The 18,446-nt window shown below is 47.7% G+C and overlaps 1 protein-coding gene across 2 annotated transcripts in view; it reads right to left on the bottom strand.

Moving 5' to 3' along the window:
* The window catches only part of ABTB2 (ankyrin repeat and BTB domain containing 2), a 191,735-nt gene that overhangs the window by 25,159 nt on the left and 148,130 nt on the right, over positions 1-18,446 (bottom strand). For both annotated transcript variants that reach the window (XM_027837874.1, XM_027837875.1), the window contains exons 4-5: positions 1,639-1,791; positions 159-324 (exon numbers count right to left, since the gene is read on the bottom strand). In XM_027837874.1, the coding sequence (XP_027693675.1) occupies positions 159-324; positions 1,639-1,791 (319 nt within the window). The remainder of the gene's footprint in view (positions 1-158; positions 325-1,638; positions 1,792-18,446) is intronic.

Below are 18,446 nucleotides of genomic sequence, written 5' to 3'. Positions count from 1 at the left end.
CCTTCCTTCCTCTTCCCTCCCTCCTTCCTCCCCTTTTTCCTTCCTTCCTTCCTTCCTTCCTTCCTTCCTTCCCTCCTATTCCTAGTCTTCTTCTAGTAGACATTTTGAAAGACCTGTTTCTCACTACTCAGACTCTCCCAAATCTCCCTCGCCTCTACCTGGTCATCCATGGTGTTAACCCCATCGGGCCCCAGTGCCTCAATGGCCTGGTTGATGAGATCTGTCCTCCCACAATTGAGCATCCGGAAACCTAGGTCCTGGTTGAACTTCTCAGTGGCTGCTTTGGCATCGAGTCTCCGAAAGGAACTGAAACAACATTCAGGCCTGTCCAAGAGAAAGACAAAAAGGATACGAGCTGCATTATGGGGAATCCTTCTGGGATGGATTCAGGGCGTGTTTCTCTACACCAGGACTCAATGCAGAGTCAGGGAGCCCCAGAAGCGCTAGGCTGGGTGTAGGGATGTGAGATTCCAACAGGATCAGATTGGCCACATGGCCAAGTGAGGGATGATCTCAGACATAGCCAGCCTTATCTTTTCTCCACAAATCACGAATAAGTCTAGAAAGTGCCTTGGTGGTGTAGTCACCGTTTTCCATATGTAACATTCTACCTCCCCTCCAAAATCAGGGGTGCACTATTGGAAATGTCTGTGTCTCCAACCATTCCATATCACTCCTTCAAGCACCGGCATCTCAGCTAGATTGGCCCACTTTGTATCATAGATCTGGAATGCAAAAGGATCTAAGAAGACATCAATCCTTGTTCTATGCATCTCATACCTGACATTTCTAGTCTCTCCCAGCCTCCTTATGGTGGTCCTCCATGCTGGGAATGCCTTTCCTCCCTCCTATCCCTAAGAATTCCTAGTTTCTTACAGTTCAGCTCAGCCTCAGGCGCCATATAAGGCCCCTACTCATTCCCCCACATTTATTTATCTGCGTACATGTTGTTTCCTCTTAGCAGAATGTAAGCTTCTTGAGGGCAGGGACTGTTTCTTTCTTTCTTTGCCTCCATGCACAACGGGGACCAGTTACAGAATCAGAGAAATGTCTGTCTTGGGATTTAGATCAGGAGCTACAGTTAGTATGGCTCTTTCAGAGAAGGGGGAAGGATGTGAAGGCTCTCAGTGGCTACAAGGGGTCAGGAAAGCCTTTATCCCACTTTTCCAGAACGAGTAGCCTATGAGGAGAACAATCCAATTCCAAGACAGAAGAAAGGGCTGGAATTCTTCTGCCATGTCTGCTTCCCCATTCTAACTCTCCTGCTCCAGGTATCAATCATGGAATCTTGGGAGACGGGGATGGTCCCCAGGGACCAGTCTTGGTGGAGATTTATGAGCTATTCTAATAATACTCTTGTTTATTTATGGGAAACTTTTTCAGAGAAGTTCAAAACACTTTATAGCTTTTACCACCCACCCTCCCAACATCTTTGTAAGATAGGAAATGGATGGCTATGGCCAGCAGAGGCTACAGAAGGAAAAAAACAAAACAAAACAAAACAACTTGCCTCCCTTGCTCAACAGAAAGTTGTCTGTAGGCTTGGGACAGCCAGCCCTCCCCTTGCCAGCTTTGTCCTTACAGGTTGTAGGACTTTGGCTGCTCCCACCCCACCCCAACAGAGCACATCTCACATACTTTAACTGCCGGGGCTCGCAGTCCAGGCCAGGTAGGAGTAGTCGGGCTGTCTGCCGGATGTCATCACTGTCCACAGTCAGGCTGCGACGGTGTTCTGCATAGGTGATGGCCACACGCATCCATTCCATCAGTGGAGGGAGGAGCATGAAGGGCCTGCAGGAGAGCAAAGAGACAACAGGGTCAGCATACGTGGACATGAGTCAGTGACAGGGGAAAAGAGGACATCTACCAGTGTTTCTTGGAGAATGGACAGCAATTAATTTGTATAATGGCTTCTTTAAAATGATGATCCCTTTTAATATTCCCTGTCCAGCAAGGCAGAAGGCAGAGAGAGGCATCAATCCAGTGAGCAGGAAAGGATGTCATTGGTTGAACCACTCCGGGTGGGAACTTTGACTCTGGGTCAACACCATGCTGACTGCTCTATCTTGTCCCTCAAGAACCACCCCAAACCACTACGGGATGGAGAGGGCACCAGACTCAGGGTCAACACCACGCTGACTGCTCTGTCTTGTGCCTTGAGAACATCAGACACAGCCAGGGGAATGTTACCAGTGGTCAAGGAGGGTCAGTCAACAGCCAGTTGACGAGTTGACTGCGTGCCCAGTTTCACAGCCCAGGCTGTGAATCATAGAATTGGGTTTCGTGGGAATAGAGGAGACAGGAGAGATTGCTGGATTAGTCAGGAGTCAAGAGACCAAAGTCTTGGTCCTAGGCCTCCCACAAGACAGCTCTACACTTCAACAATTCCAGGCCTCAGTTTCCTTATCTGTAAGATAATGGAATCTAAAGGACAATCTTGAAAACAGTTTCCAGCTCTAATAAGAGTAAATATTTACAAAGCACCTAAAAGCTCTTTACATACCATCTCATTTAGCATGGCCACTTAGCAGTGAGGTGCTGCAATTATCCTGATTTTACTGAAGAGGAAACTGAGACTGAGAAAGCTTAAGTAATTTGCCTGAGGGCACACAGCTGGTGAGCTGTCTGAAGCAGCATTTGAACCCAGGTCCAGCGTCCTATCCATCATATTGACCGCTGACATGGGCGGAGGCTGGATCCTGCTGGAGCTCTCCGGCACATCGTCCCCGGTGAGCAACGCCTCCGGGACCAGCAGCCCCAATAGCAGCACCCTTTTCTCTCCCCCTCGCTGGGATGACAAGAGTCCCCAGCCCATCCTGGGATGCAGGCCATCGGTCTTCAAACGCAGCTCAGGAGTTTCCTGCAGGATTTGAACTCCTGTGTACAAATAGGATTCCCAAATGGGCAAGGGCACTTTACCCCCTGGTCCTGCCACCTCAATCAATGCAAATAAATTAAGTGAGTCTCTCTGTGTGTGTGTGTGTGTGTGTGTGTGTGTGTGTGTGTGTGTGTGTGTGTGTGTAAGCAACAGCATAGAAAAGCCTCAGCCCGTCAGGCTGAGGAGAGTAGCATCAGCCAGCCCTTTGAGGATCCCACCAGCCAATAGCCCCAAGGGGCCACTACATTTTACACTATTGCCCCATGAAAGCCCCCATCTAAAGCATGCTCAGGGAGATAGGACACTGACAAGCAACTCAAAACGGGAGAGGGCTTTTTGGGAAGGGCCAGGGGCACGAAATCCTGTTAGGAGAAAGGTTCCATAATAGGATTTGGGAGTAGAGCTTTTCTCTAAGGACTGGGGGGCGGGGGGGGGGGGAGCGACTGGAACTCCCACTTCTTCAGAAGAAGCAATTCAGCGTCTCAACAAGGACTTTTCTGTTTTTATCCTGCCACGAGCTAGGTAGAGCAGGGGGGCGACACAGGATGTATCTTTGACAAAGGGCCTGTTTCCTCCCCCTCCTCCAGCCTCCTCCTTTGTTCCTGCTCAGTCCTGCCTGAGATCACCCACCATCTTAAAGTCAGAGAGGCGGTTCATGGCTGGTCAGGGCCACTCCCGTTGATGAAGGAGGGCTGCCCGGGGTCCTTTCCGAGGGCTTTGTCTAGCTTCCTGAGGCAATGAGGACCCCCTCTGGAGACCATCTCACAGTCTAATCGATTTGGCCATTAGGGAAGTCTCCCTGACAACCAGCCTCCTTGCTTTGTGACTCACTGGACATACGGACTGCCCCCAATGGATCGAGCCCTTCTCCTGGCTCGCCATCACGAGAAGAAAGGCCATCACCAACAAGCTGCCCTCTTAGGCAAGTCTCGATAATGACAAGAGACCTATTCCCTTCTTCCCTCTGTGTTCTGTCAACTCTAGCAGGCTCAGCGGGGGGGCTGCTGAGCGGGACCCAGGCTTTCCTCCAAGTTTGGTGCTGGGTCTGCTGGAGCTCATTAAAGTCCATGACAGGCAGCATGGCCTCAAGGAAAGAACATTGGATTAGAAGTGCAAAGACCTGGGTGCAAGTCCTGACTATGCCACTTACTGTTCACGTGACCTTAGGCAAGTCTCCTTACCACTGTGAACCCAAAAGACCCTCATCTGCAAAATAGGAATCGTAATATTTGCATTACCTACCTGTTGGTTCACTTGGGTTCAAAATATGAGCTTCCTAAGTACAAGACGTGAAAGGTATGACTACACAGGAGTCTGTTGGAATAAGATCTGGGGGTTTTATGGGGCAGCTAGGTGGTGCAGTGGATAGAGCGCTGGCCCTGGAGTCAGGAGGACCTGAGTTCAAATCCGGCCTCAGACACATAACACTCACTAGCTGTGTGACCCTGGGCAAGTCACTTAACCCCATTGTCTAGCCAAAAAAAAAAAAAAAGAAGACAATCTGGGGGTTTTAATGGACCTCAAGCTCCATGTGAATCAAAGGTGTGATAGTGTAGCCCAAGAATCTAATGGGATTTTAGACTGGAATTAGGAGATGGTAATATCTCTGCATTCTGCCTTGGCCAGGTCAGATGTGAGTGCCATGTATAATTGTTCGGTGTGCTATTAGGCAAATGTAGCACAGAGGATATAGAGCGTGGGATTTGGAGGCAGGAAGATCTGAGATCAAATCCTGCCTCAGACACTTACAATTGTGTGACCCTGGGAAAGTGATTTCATCTCTGTTTCCTCATCTGAAAAATGAGGCTAATAACAGAGCCTGCCTTTCTGGGTTGTTGTAAGAACCCAGTGTGATACTATTTGTAAAGTACCTTGCTAATCTTAAAATGTTATATTAATGCTAGTTGTTATTATCATTAATATTTTATTAATATTACATTATTAATTAAAATAGGAAATATAACAGTATCTATAGTATTGAAATTATTATTAACAACAATAACAATAAATAAGAAGTGGGATGATGGTCATGAATGGGTGTAGGGATGAGAGGCATGGCCATGTCAGTGTTGTAGAAAGAATGAATGAACAAACCCATGAATTATCTTTCTGCCACAGTTCAGTTCCTAAAGCCAACTGTCTGAGAGGTTCAGTCTTGACTACAGACCTGCAGTGCCTTTTTGTAAATTAGACAATATTTAGATTTCAAAAGTACGTTGGAAAATCAGAAGCTTTCAGGTCAAAACAGGAAGCCAAGCTCAGAAACACATGGCCAAACTGCTGTCTAGCCCAGTTCCTTTTAGCCACAACAAAGGGTCACCTAACCTCTCTTAAAAAACCTCCAGCGACAGGAGAGGTGCTACCTCTGGAAACAGCCTATTTCACTCTAGGATGCCTGGAGAAGTGGGGTATGATGTCCAAACCTGTCTCTCTGCCTCTCTCACACTTTGCTCTTTGTTTCATTGGTTGGGGCAGGTAGACGTTTTTGCAAATGATAACCCTTCAAATATTTGCAGATTCAAAATCCCTCCAAATATTTTTTAAGTGACTTGCACTGGACAAGTCATTTAACCACCCTGAGCCTCAGTTTCCTCAGCTGTAAAATGAGGGGGTGGAACTAGATGACCCCAGCTCTAAATTTACTATCCTTTGACCCACTTAAACCATCTCTAGCCACACTCCCCCCACTCCAATTCTACATGTATCCCTGTTAATGTTTTACATATTCACCGGATTCGGCATAAAACTTTACTTACATATCATTAGCCTTGGGAATAGAAGAGTAAGCAAAAAGATAATTCACAAATTAGCAAAATCACGCTGTGTTCATTGGATAATACATAAGAGCCAAGTGTAGGGTTTTTATCGCTACAAAACCTCTTGAAGTCTCTCTCTGCTGGGATGTCTCCCTCCTCTGCCCAAACCCAACCCAACGAGGCAGGGGTAATGGGAAGCTACGTTCTAGCGAGACACGAAGGCCACGGAGAGCTGGGCGTTAGAGCGACGCGCTGTTGGTAGGATGCTTTCTGCTCTTTTGAAGACGGTACGTGGCTACATGCATTATTAATAACCACAAAGAGAGCCATCTCAGAGATGTTTTCTGAAGACAAGGTCATCTTGCTTTCCTTCTGCCCTTGGGGTACGTCTGCTGCTCGTTTGAATGCAATTATGACAACTCCACCTGCAAAACCGACCCTCCTTCCTCGATAAAAACCACACAGGGCCCAGAGGAGGGTGAAATAGTCAGGGACGATGCCCCAAGCATGGCCTGGGCTCCAGTCAAGAGACACACCGAGCTTATTCCTCCCTAATATGCCTCTTCTGGGTCATGGATGGTACCATGGTGAGATCTTCGGAACCTCCTGGATTCGAATCCCATTTCTACTACTTACAACTGGTGTGACCTTGGACCAGCCATGTCATTTCCTGGGCCTCAGCTCTGTCTCCCATGATGTGGACCAGGCTCTCTCTGAGGCGCCTTCGATATCCCTGTGATATTTCATCTCCCCCTGGGCGTCCTTAGAAGAGCTGGCTGGTGTTCCTGGGCATGCTGGACCAGTCCAATAAAAACGAACCCTACGGGCTGCTTCTACAAGGTAGAAGGGCCCCCCGAGGAGCAATGCTGAAATGTATCTGCGGACGGGGCCTTGGCTTGCTTTCCCCCTAATTAAAAGGGGAAATATTCTGCCTTCTTGTCTTTCCTCTTGGCTGCCCTGGATCCTGGGGCAATGCCCATCAGATCGACATAGGTGTTGACAGCACCGGTGCTGGGCAGAGGGAATGCAGGGGAGGGTCCTCAGGGCCAGAGAAAGCCAGGTCCTCTCAGCTCCTTTATGCTCCACAGCTTTCTTCAGGCAGGCTGGATGTTTGAGAAAGCATCTGGTGGTTCAGATGTTGGCAAGTCAGCAGCGGGAAAAGGGCCAGGGCTCCGGCTCTGGATGGCCTGGATCCATCTAAGGACGGCCTTCCCACTTGAGAAAAGGGAACAGCCGCACCATCTAGGAGGCTCAATGGAAAGGGGAGAAACTTGGAGTCAGAGGCCCTGGGTTCTAATCCTGCCTCTCTCCGAGATTCCACCCCTCCTCATCCCTCATCCATCCTCTCAGAATCCCTAGTTTCTTCAAGGTTAAGTTCATTCAGCTTCTCCTTCAAAAAGTAGATCCTGATTCTGCCCTTCCCTCAACTTCTCCAACCTCTCCATCTCCCTGCTTTCTTCAAGACTCAAATCTCACCTCCTGCAAAAGGCCTTTTTTCTGGTCCCCACAGGGCTAATGCCTTCCCTCAGACATTACCCCCATATATATTTTGTATGCACAGAGTTATTTGCATATTGCCTTTCTCATTAGAATGTGAGCTCTTTGAGGATGCTTTGGCCTTTCAGTTAGGTGGCACAGTGGCTAGAACACCAGACCTGGAGTCAGGAAGATCTGAGTTCAAATCCAGCCTCAGACCCTTACTAGCTGTGTGACCCTGGGCAAGTCACTTCACCCTGTTCGCCTCAGTTTCCTCATCTATAAAATGAACTGGAGGAGGAAATGGAAAACCACTCCAGTATTTCTGCCAAGAAAACCCCAAGAGGGGTCACGAAGAGTTGGACATGATTGAACAATAACATTTTGTATTTACATATCTGGGTATAATATTTTTCCCAATGGACCGTAAGCTCTTTGAGGGCAGGGAAAGTTTCCTTTTTGTCTTTGTATTCCCAGTACCTAATACTGTGCTAAAAAACATAGCATGCACTTAATAAGTGCTTGTTAGAACGGAAAGAAAGCTAAAGGATGCTGCTGGTGGCTACATCTTTAAACTCTGATGTGGTCTGGAATGACTTCCAACCAGGATTTTCTGGGCAGCGTGATTCTCTGGCCACCAGCCTCTCTACGCCCCCTGAAGTCAGTGTACACTTTTTAGGACCTCGGCAGGCTGTTTTCTGCTTTTCTGGAAAAGGGAAATGAGAGCTCTTCATCGTCGGTAGATCTCTGCTTGGGATTCTTCCTCTCGTCTCACAGCCAGGTTTCAGAGCCAAGGGGCAGTTCGTGGACTGGTATTGGCTAGGTTGGGGCTCTCACCTAGTATCATCGACTGGGCCAGTCTGGCCCCCTTGTTTTTTGTTTTTTTTCAGAGAAGGAATGAAGGTACAGAGTGACAAAGCAGAGTAAGATCCCACGCAGCTCAGAGTCACAGGACTTCAGAGTGGGACGAGATCTCCAGCGGCCACAGAGGTTGACTCCAACTTGGAAAAGAATCCTCTCTTATAACATACTCAGTGAATGGTCCAGCTTCTACTTGATGACCCCCAAGGAAGAAGAACCCACTATCCCAAGACGGCCCATTCCATGTTGGGATAATTCTTAATTGTTAGTTTTTTTTAATTCATCTAAATCCTGAATCTGTTGTTTTGCAACTTGTACGACTGATTCTGGTTTTACCTCCTAGAGACAAACAGAACAAGACCCATCCATCTTTCAGGTCTCAGCCCTTTAAATACTTGAGCAACTATCTTGTACTCCCTGGCTTCTCTTCTAGGGCTAACCACACTTAGTTCCTTTAAATGATCCTTTATGACGGACTTGATGCCCTTCACCATCCTGGGCATTGTCTAGCTTATTAGTGTCCATGGTAAAACACGGCATCGGGGAATGAACAATATTCCCAATGTGGTCTGACCAAGGGAGAGGATGGGGCCATTGCCTCCCCTGTCCTGCTTAAGGACTTTCTCAGAATGAATTACTTAGTGAGTAGCTGTGTCTCATGACACCCAGGGCAGGGCTCTCGTCACTCCGCCATCTTGGCTGGAGAGCAATAGCTGCTTTCTGTGTTTTTTTCCAACTTGAAGGGCCATTTGCACCACAGACACCCCCCCCCCCCCCAGGGTCCTGGAAAGGTCTTCCACAGTACCTGGTTTGTAAAAAGCCTTTTCTTTCCACCTTAAAAAACAGAGTGCAGTGGGGGAAGAAGAATGAAAACAAGCAAACTGGAGGCCCTGGTTTTAAGAGAGCCTCGAAGCTTGGAAAAAATAAATAAACCCTGTATCACTCAGCACACTTATGATTTATTGTGATTCCAGTCTTAGAAGCAGTGTCTTAACAACGGGGAACAGGAAATGACTCCAATTTCCAGGCTCAAAGCAGGCCCTGTTCCTACATGGGGAATGGGCAGGGGGCCTCAACAAAAATGGTCCAAGTTGGCAGCCTGGATGCTCGCCTACAACCAGCAGTGGTGAGAGGAGGCCAGCAAGATTGGAGGGTTTTGGCCAGTGCTCTGGGCTGGAAAGTCAACTTTGGCATGGGGGTTGCTCTGCCCACTGGGTACCCATGTGTGTATAAGCACACGGATGAGTAGCATTAACGTTGACCCGTACGGTCCTTACAGTGTACTTCCATCCCATCCAGTCTATTCTAGGCCTTGGGAGGCCAAATCATGGCTACTTAATTGAAACATTTGGCTATAAGCCCAAAATGGTTTCAGATTTAGGACCTTGATCCTATAGCTGGGAAAATTTAGAGAGGGTACCAATGAGTACTGGTAATGGGCTTGTTTCCTAATGAGCAATTTCACCATCATCTATCTCTTACCCCTTATCTTCATCTCAAGGCTCAGAGCCCCAAGAAAGGAAAGTCAGGGGGATGGGCCGAAGGAAATAGTTTATTTAGGAAGGTGCAGCCAGAAAGACGGTCACCCTCAACCCCCAATTATCTTTCCCTCTGACACACCCTCAGATGAAATCAACCTAATCACTGGGCTCATATGCCTTTTGTACCATTCAAAATGGTCCAAAGAATCCTCCCCTGACCCCATCTACTTTGCCAAACAACACAACCACCCACCACTCTTTCTTCATCATCGGGATGTGAACTGGGTATTTTTGCAATGGTTTGGGATAGGGACATCACAGATCTAGACTGGAGGCCCAGTCTCCTGAGATAGGGGCAGGGGAGATGGGAATTCAGGCAATTACAAAAATGACAAATCCCTTCACAGGTCAGGGATGGCCCAAGTGTAGAAAACTTTCCAGCATGATCCAGGTGGATTCCTTGGGGCCAAGAGAGAATCCTCACCACAAATTCCCTCGCCGCCCCCCCCCCCCCGGTGGAATCACGGCGGCTCAAAATGGAGCTAAAAGTCTGGTTAAGAACACAAGAAAAGCAGTGTTCTCCTGAAGTCAGAGTCTCCTCCAACCCAACTGAAGCAATTAGAGCCCAATTCACATCTTGGGTTAATTATTGGGAAAAAATGTTGGGTAAACCAGAACAATTTCCTCTGGCTCAGACCCCTTCAGACATCTTCAACCTCCTTTTAGTTCCCACCCTGCCACTCCTGGTACAGATCCCATCACCCAGTCTCCAGAGGTGACTGGATGGAGGTGATTTCTGGGCAAAGGCTGTTTCAGGGCTCAGGAATGGCTCTGGGGTCTCTGGAGAGGGAGCATGCTTCCCTTAGTGTATTCTTGTTCACCCTCTACTCCCCCTTCCCCCATTTGGTATCCATTAGCACAAACTCTAAATAAAGATCTGGTGCCTAATGCTTCCAGCTGGAGAGCTTATTTGCACTGGAATAGGTCTGGAATGACAACAAATTCCCAATTATCCATAAGTGGATTATCTGTGACAGCCCCCAGCTTTCTCCCACCACCATCATCAGTCCACCTCCACCCCCCACCTCCGGGCCATAGCTAGGCAGTGGTTGACAGTAGAAGAGGTGGCTGACATGCCCAACTTTATTACTGGGCATGACTTTGGAATGTAGTTAGAAAGCCACTTAGAAACTACTTTTGGATGAGCTCAAGGAGGAGAGTGGGCTGTTTTGCCTATGGGAAATTGCAGAATTTCTTGAATGGCCTCACACTTCCCCCTGAAATGAAGGCCCAATCTTTTTAAATTAACAATATTCTACTGGTGGTGGGGTATAGCTATGGGTCATAGAATACTATAATCTCTGAAACAGTAAAACTGCTAATTACTCAGAGGGCAGTGGGTTTCAAGAGAAATCAAGGAAAGTCCCCAGTGGTGAAGCTATGAGAAAGTAAGATGCTGAGTTGTACAGGATGGACGTGGATGGATTGGGGTCTGTGCTGTTGGGGAACGTATCCATCAATGACACTACTCATCCATCTGAATATTTGGATTAACCATGATTCACCTGAGTTATACCATGCCTCATCCCTCTCCACTGAGGCCAATAAAGTAAGAGGGGATTTTTAGATGGGGCCATATTTATTCTTCCTGGGGTTAGAGTGGGAAGAATATTCGTCTTAGGATCATGGGATTTTGAGAGGGGGAGGGGAGGGAAGGGAGTGTAGACCTATGATTTCATTGATATAGGTATCTCCCAGCATGGAAACTACTTTCATAGTTATAGGAGTTGTAGTCATAGAAAACTGCCTGGGTCACTCAGAGGTTAAGTGACTCATAGTCACACAGGCAAAACCTGAACCCATTCCTTTCAACTCCAAGATAGGCCCTCTATTCACTACCATGATGCCTGGTACTAGATGATCATTAACTCAGCCTGAAGGAGATTTTGGAGGTCATCCAGTCCAAGCCTCCAAGTGAGGAACTGAGGCCCAGAGGAGGGAAAGAGACTTGTCCAAAGTCACACATCTAGGCAACAGAGGAACCAGAGTTGGAATCTGCATCCTTTAACCCCAAATATCTAGTATTTGTTCCAATCGCCTCAGGACCTAGGTTTGAATCCTGATGCTTCATACCTGTGAGACCTTGGGCAAGTCACTTAAACTCATCTGGCCTTGATTTCCTCTTGGGTTAAATGAAGAGCTTGGATTTGGTAAGCTCTACGACCGCTTCCCACCCTAAATCTGTGATCCCATGCTCCTGCCTGGCTCTACCCGAATCACTTCCCTTCTCTTGGTTCCAGGTCAGATGATATGATCTCTAAACTCAGGTCCCACCCAATTCTAGATCCTAGCATCCCAGATACTGCTAACATTTTCATGGATCATACTAACCACTGAGTTAGTACATGTATCTGAGCTTAGGGTTACAGATAGACAGTGGGCTGGATACAGAACTGAATACAAGCAGATATGATAGCTATTAGGAAAAGGGGTATTGCTTTCCACGACTGTAATCCTCTCTGCCACCAGAAACTATCTTTTTTATGCTAACATGCTTCCAGTGACACTCTCTGGCTACAAAGTGTGGCACAGAAGTCTCACAACCGTCACAACCGTAGATGACCAATGAAAGAGACGCAGTGGGTGAAAGCAGCCTCAGCATACTGACAACAGCTCCATGTGTGTGAGAGAAGACACTGTCCACAATTCTGTATCACAGATACTCTGATCCAAAAAGGAGACGGGCTGGTTCTCTGGTGGGAGTGAGAAATGACATCTGGACAGCCCATGCACTGCACAGAGTATGAAAAGAAGGGCAGGAGGGCCTCCAGGCTCCCAGGTCAATGGAACTTCTCGGGAGGATCTTGCAGAAAGAGCCAGGCACGAGACTTGTATGAATGGACACTGAGCTTCTAGAACCAGGAGGACAATGACCACAAAGGAGAGAAAACACAAGGAAAACAATACTGAAAGACTTTGTTACGTTGATCAATGCAATGATCAAGCAGCTATGGATGAGAAAGCATACATGAAGCGCTTACTCTGTGCTGGGGATATGAAGTGAAGACAGTCCCTGCCCTCAGGGAGCTTCTACTCTTTCATTGTTTTCTAGTGTTTTTAAGGGGTTTTTATAGAGTCATAGCTTCTAGAGCTGGAGCTGGGAGGACGGCCGCAGAGATAATTGAATCCAATTTCTTCACTTACAGATGAGGAAGCCGCCGTCCAGGGAGGGTTAGGTTTCTCAATTGGGGTCATATAGGTTAGAGAGCATCAGAGGTGAAATTCGAACTAAGACAACACAGAGAAAAGAGTGGTGTCTAAGGAAGGGAAAAGTCCCACGGATGGTGACAGGCACCCTAATGAAGTAGATTTGCAGTAGATTACAGGAGTATTGGCAATACTAATTGGACTGTGGTTCTAGAATTTAAAAGTGTGTGTGTGTGTGTGTGTGTGTGTGTGTGATGGCATGGAGTGCAGTAATGTGGTAGCCAGTTTATTTGAGATAAATCATGGCCTCAGAGGACTGATTTTGACACAAAGGTGGCGAACTCCAGGTGTGGAGTGAGGCATGCAATTTCAGACAGAGCCAGCGTGCCGATTTATTTTGCTTCTGAATTTATTTGTTTCGAGGGAGGGTTATAGGGAAGAGGGATTGCTGGAAGTGAGAGTTACATTAAAAAAAAGAAAAGAGAATTGATGAAACATCAAAAGAAAAAGGACGGTCCCCACAAGAAGCGCACAGGGTCGGGGATGGCTTGTGTGTGATCTGTATCAGGGCAGCCAGTCTCCCCCTGACGAGATCAGGAATCTGCCAAGTCCTTGAGTCAGAATGATTTAAGAAGGGCTCCAAAGCCCAAATAAGCCATTTACTAGAACCAGTCTTGGAGGGACTTGAGTCTTTGGTTATTAGAGGTTATTAGACACCCTTGCGTCTCCACAGACAGTTCCTGTAAGAAGACAGAAAACCAGCGTGTGGTTGCCCTCTTCCAGTCAAAATGATAACTACTTCATGCAGCATGCTTCCAACTGGGAAAACTTCCCTGGGAAAGCCCGACGGTCTGTGACTTCTCAGGGGCTCATCGATTTCAGTAAACCAGGGTGAGAGTTCTAGACAGGGTTCAGTCTAGACAACGCCTAGGATCTGGGGTGGCCTGCTGTGGCACTACCACCTCTACAGGATGGGGAGGGGGCCCTATGGACCCACCAACACCAGCACCCCGAGTCGAGCCGGGCCTTTCCCACCGGGGATTGGGAAAGGCTCTGAGGCATCTTGTGGGTGAGATAACACAGATTCCAGTCAAGCTCCCTGGGCAAGACGCCACCCTTTCTACTCCTTTCTCACACTGCCGGGAGCACTCACAGCCAGCAGGGAGCCAGACCCCTCGCTCGGTTTCGTCACGCACGGCTGATAGATCAGAGGGTATCAGCCTCACAGAGCAGTTAGCCCAATGGGCCGGGCTCTACAGGGACAGCCTTGCCCGTGTGATCTCTGAATGAAAAGGTACAGAGCTGGCCTCCCTCCCTCCATTGCGCCCTCTCGCTCGGGGCAACACTTCTTTCCCGTCCCAGAGATTGCGCCTGGGCTCTCTCTCCAGGGCCTTGCTGAGGTTCCCTGCTCACATTTATCCTCTGTAGTGGCCGGTAACAAACCTCAGGTCCCATTCTGATGCATGAGAGCCAGACAGGCGAGGCCCTCCAACCTTACTCAGAGCGGGTCCCCTCCCAGCTGGGGCTGACACCGCCCAGACCTCTGTGCTTTCAGCAGGTGGGCTTAGGATGCTAGTGAAGTTGGGTGCCTGGGTTAGGATATTGAAGACATCAATTTGTTTCACCCAGCAAGTATGACGGAGCACCAAATGCGAATCTTGCCAGTCAAATCTCCTGTGTTTGGGTTGTGGGAGGAGTATCATTGGTTTCAAGTGACCCAGTAGAATCACCTTCCCACCCTACTGGGCTTCCAGGGTGAGAGTTCCTAGTCCCCACTGGCTAAGGCCTCTTAGAGAAAATGGTAAACATAGGTATCCAAGGAGTTATGTACATGTCAACGTGGGGCAGCGCCCCCAAGATGGCAGGGTTCAGAGCCAGTTATAGAACTGAAAACTTACAGCTAGTTGGGCCACTTTGGTGAAATAAATAGGGAGTCAGGAAAACCTAGTACAAATCCTGCTTTTAGAGACTTACTAGCTGCACGGCCCTGGGCAAATCACTTAACTGCTCCGGGTCTCAGTTTCCTTTCTTTAGAAAAACTAGATGGTCTTCTAAGGCCCCTTCCAGGTCTAATTCCATGATTCTGTAACACTAAAGGCCCAGCTGCTCCTTGGCACAGAAACGTTTTCCACACTGTCAAAAAGTCGTCATGAGATAGTTAGGTAAAGAGGTCATGGGGGTAGATCCCTCTCACTCAAAGAGAGGAACATTCTCAGTAGGACATGGGGAATAAGCCTCGTTGTCATCGCCATCACAATATTGATGGCTCATAGGCTTAGAGCTGGAAGGGACCTTGGTCATCAAGTCCAGAAGGGAAACTGATCATCAAAATGGCTGTGGTTTACTTAACCCTTTAAGGTCCGTACTGTGTCTCAGGTTGGTGCTCTGATTATCCCCATTTTATAGATGAAGAGAATGAGGGTCGGGGAGATGAAGTTAGCTTCTGAGGTAGGATTTGAACCCAAGCCTTCCTGATTCCAAGTTTCCCACTTTGTCCACTCCAGGTGGGTTCTCCGGCTCCTCTGGTACAAAGCAAAGTGTGAAAAGCCTTGTACTGACCTTGGGCAGCTAAGCTACCTTCTCCTAAGGTCTTTTTCAGCTCCAGATCTATGATCCTCAGTCCTATGAACAAGGATCCAGGGCTGACTCCTTGACAGAGAAGAGGCTCCAACAGACCGTTCCATTCACACTCCAACATCTGTATTCACAGCCGCTTCTGTACCATGGGCCGGAGGACCAGACACCCAAGAGCGTAAGGGAAAGAAGCGGTCAGGGCCAGGGGCTGCACTCAGCCGGGGGAAGGGAAGAAAGTTGGCTTCCCTTCTTTCTAATCTCATCTCTAAGACTCAGGGGTGAATCCCAAATTCCATCAGGTGTTGGCCTCTAGAAAATCCACAGACATTAAGGAGATGGGAACTGCAACAAGGCCTGCGTGGGTTGTTATTCAGAGGGGATTTATCCTGCAGGAGGACTACCAGTCTGACGAGGCATGTAAGAACAGGCGAGGAAACAGCCCAATTTGGCTCTGACCAGCACAGGGATGCCCCCTTGCCATCCTCTAGGCCCCAGTCACTGAAGCTTGGCCCTCCAGAGCCTCCCTTTTTTTTAAAGTGATGATGATGATAATAATAATAATAATAATAAAATAATAATTGTCAGCTCCTTACAGTTCGGATTTCCGGCTGCCGGAGGGTCCCTTTAGAACTGTGGCAGAGCTGGAGACAAAGAGCATTGTCGTGGCCACCGTTACAAAGTCCCCCCAGAGCCCCAGGGCCCCACTGTTGCCAGCCCTCTCTTTTTCTCCCTGCCTGTCTCCAACAATAAGACAGGAAGCCGCACCAACCTAGCAGCCCCCTAGCACAGCAGTCAGCAGCGGGGATGGAATCCTTTCCTTTCTCTGGGGCTGTCAACGTTTGGCACCAACTTCTTCCTCCGTCTAGGCCAGATCCCTTAATTCTTTCTTCCCAAGGAACTTGGCACTTAATAGCCTTTGACTGGTGCTCACTGAGCTGCGGGCAATTAACAGATGGTGAAGTGGGCCCAGGATGGGTTAGTGGCACAGCAGGGCCAAGGGAGAGCTGGAGATGGCCAGCTACAGTGGACCAAAGAATCACATAAGCATTTATTAAACACCTACTAGGTGCCAGGCAAAGAATGACAGCTATGACCACATTATCTCACGGGGGACTAAAGATGATAATTGTTACTTGTTGGTTGGTTTTCAGCCCAAATCTGTGATTTCATTGGTTGTTGGGAATTCTATTACCAATATAGACTGGCACCTGGTCTTAAACTCATACTCCTTGAGAGTTGTCTGGGACACTGAGAGTCAATAAATATTTATTAAGTGCCTACTAGATGCCAGGCACTGGGCTAAGTGCTGGGGATGCAAAGAAAGGCAAAAGACAGTGCCTGCCCTCAAGGAGCTCTCAGTCTAATGGGGAGACAACATGGAAACAACTATGTACAAACAAGATGCAAACAGGATAAATTGGAGATAAGGAGTAGAGAGGGCTGATATGGGCATTAAACGGGGGTGGGGTGGGGAGGGGGAAGGGCTTCTTGTAGAATGTGGGATTTTAGCTGGGTCTTGAAGGAAGCCAGGAGGCAGAGATGAGGAGGAAGAGCATTCCAAGCACGGGTTAAGTGACTCGACCAAGGTCACATAGCACTCGTGTTTAAGAGGTGGAACTTGAACCCGGGTCTCCCTGACCCTGGAGGGATTCACCTCTCTATGAGCTACATGACATCACACGATTTGGCATAGTAGATAAAGCTCTGGATTTGGAGACAGGAAGAATTGAGATTGAATCCTTCCTCTGATACTACATTTGTGACCTTAGGCAAGTCACTTAACAGCTATCAGCCTCAGTTCCCTCATCTGTAAAATGGGCATAATAATAGCACCTCCCAGGGTTGACCAGAGGTTCAGATGAGATAACATATATAAGGCACTTTGCAAACCTTAATGCGCTATATAAATGCTACCTAATATTATTACCTCTTGTTTGCTTAATAGCCATATAGCAAAAAAAAAATACCCAAACAACTGAGATGTAGGCCCATGAGTGTGAGTGTGTGTGTGTACACACACACACACACACACACACACACTCTCACGGTTGTCAAACTTGAAAAGCATCCTGGGACCCAGGCAGAGAGCAGGAGGGAATTAATTGGATATTAAGAACTGAGTGCATTTGGTATATTAAATGGACATTAAGTATTGAGGTTCATATAATTTTCCATCCAAGAATCACAAGGAACTCTGCAAACCTCTAGAAAGCACAGTGGAAAGGGCACCAGGCTTAGAGGCCTTTTCACCTGTCTGAGCCTCGACTATAAAATAAGGGTACGTAGGGTTTAGGGAGATGACCACTAATGCCTATTTCTGCTCCAACATTCTTTATGTGGGCAGCATGGCAGCATGGAAAGATCTGGAGTTAGAAGAATTGGGTTCAGGTCCTAATCCTGCTATTTTCTAACTAAGTGGCCCTGGGTAAGTCACTTAACCTCTGAGAAAATTAAAGGAAAGACCCACAATTGTTAAGTAAGAGTCCTTCTGGCTCTACAAATTTCTGAGTCTTCCAATTAGATGGACGATCTTGGGCGAATTAGTTCCTCTTTCTGGGTCTGTTTCATTAGATGAAGTGGGGAGGGATGAACTAGATGATAATTAATATTCTGTCTCTGGTTTAGAATTCAGTGTTTTGATCAAGGTGGTAGGGTCGTATAAAACACACTGACTTCTCCGAGGGCAACGAGAGTGGATGGTGGTTCAGAGAGAAGGTGGGTAGAGACCTCGGGTATCTCCGTTCCTAACCCCCCTGCTCTTCCAACCTGTGGACCACATTGCTGCCGCTTTCAAAGAGAGATCAACGTCATCCTCTCCTGTTCCTGCCTCACCAGGGTAGGTCTCCCTGCTATTGGGACTAAGGCCTATAAACAGACCATTTCCGAGGTTTATGGGTTTGCCGGGCTGGGGAATACTCTGAAACACCACAGTTAATTCACTCAAACACCATCCTCATCTCTTACGCTTGCATTTTCGAGTAAACAGATGGAGATTTAATGCACAGAATGGGGAAAAAAAACCAAGAGGAAAAAGCTTAACGTGGCAAATCTTGTTGAAATGGTATTTAAGGGAGACAAGTACACAGAACAAAGCCCCGGCTGCTATCATCTCCACATTTGATAAGAAATCACTTTTGCAAGCTGAGCAAAAAAAAAAAAAAAAAAAAGATGAAATGATCCTGAGTCTTCTGACTTAATATACTGCATTTTGTA

Source organism: Vombatus ursinus, unplaced genomic scaffold (genome assembly GCF_900497805.2).
Source record: "Vombatus ursinus unplaced genomic scaffold, bare-nosed wombat genome assembly UNPS02014822.1, whole genome shotgun sequence".
Classification (NCBI taxonomy): Eukaryota; Metazoa; Chordata; class Mammalia; order Diprotodontia; family Vombatidae; genus Vombatus; species Vombatus ursinus.
The sequence above is the reverse complement of the archived record's forward strand: the minus strand, read 5'-3'. Positions and strand labels throughout refer to the sequence as shown.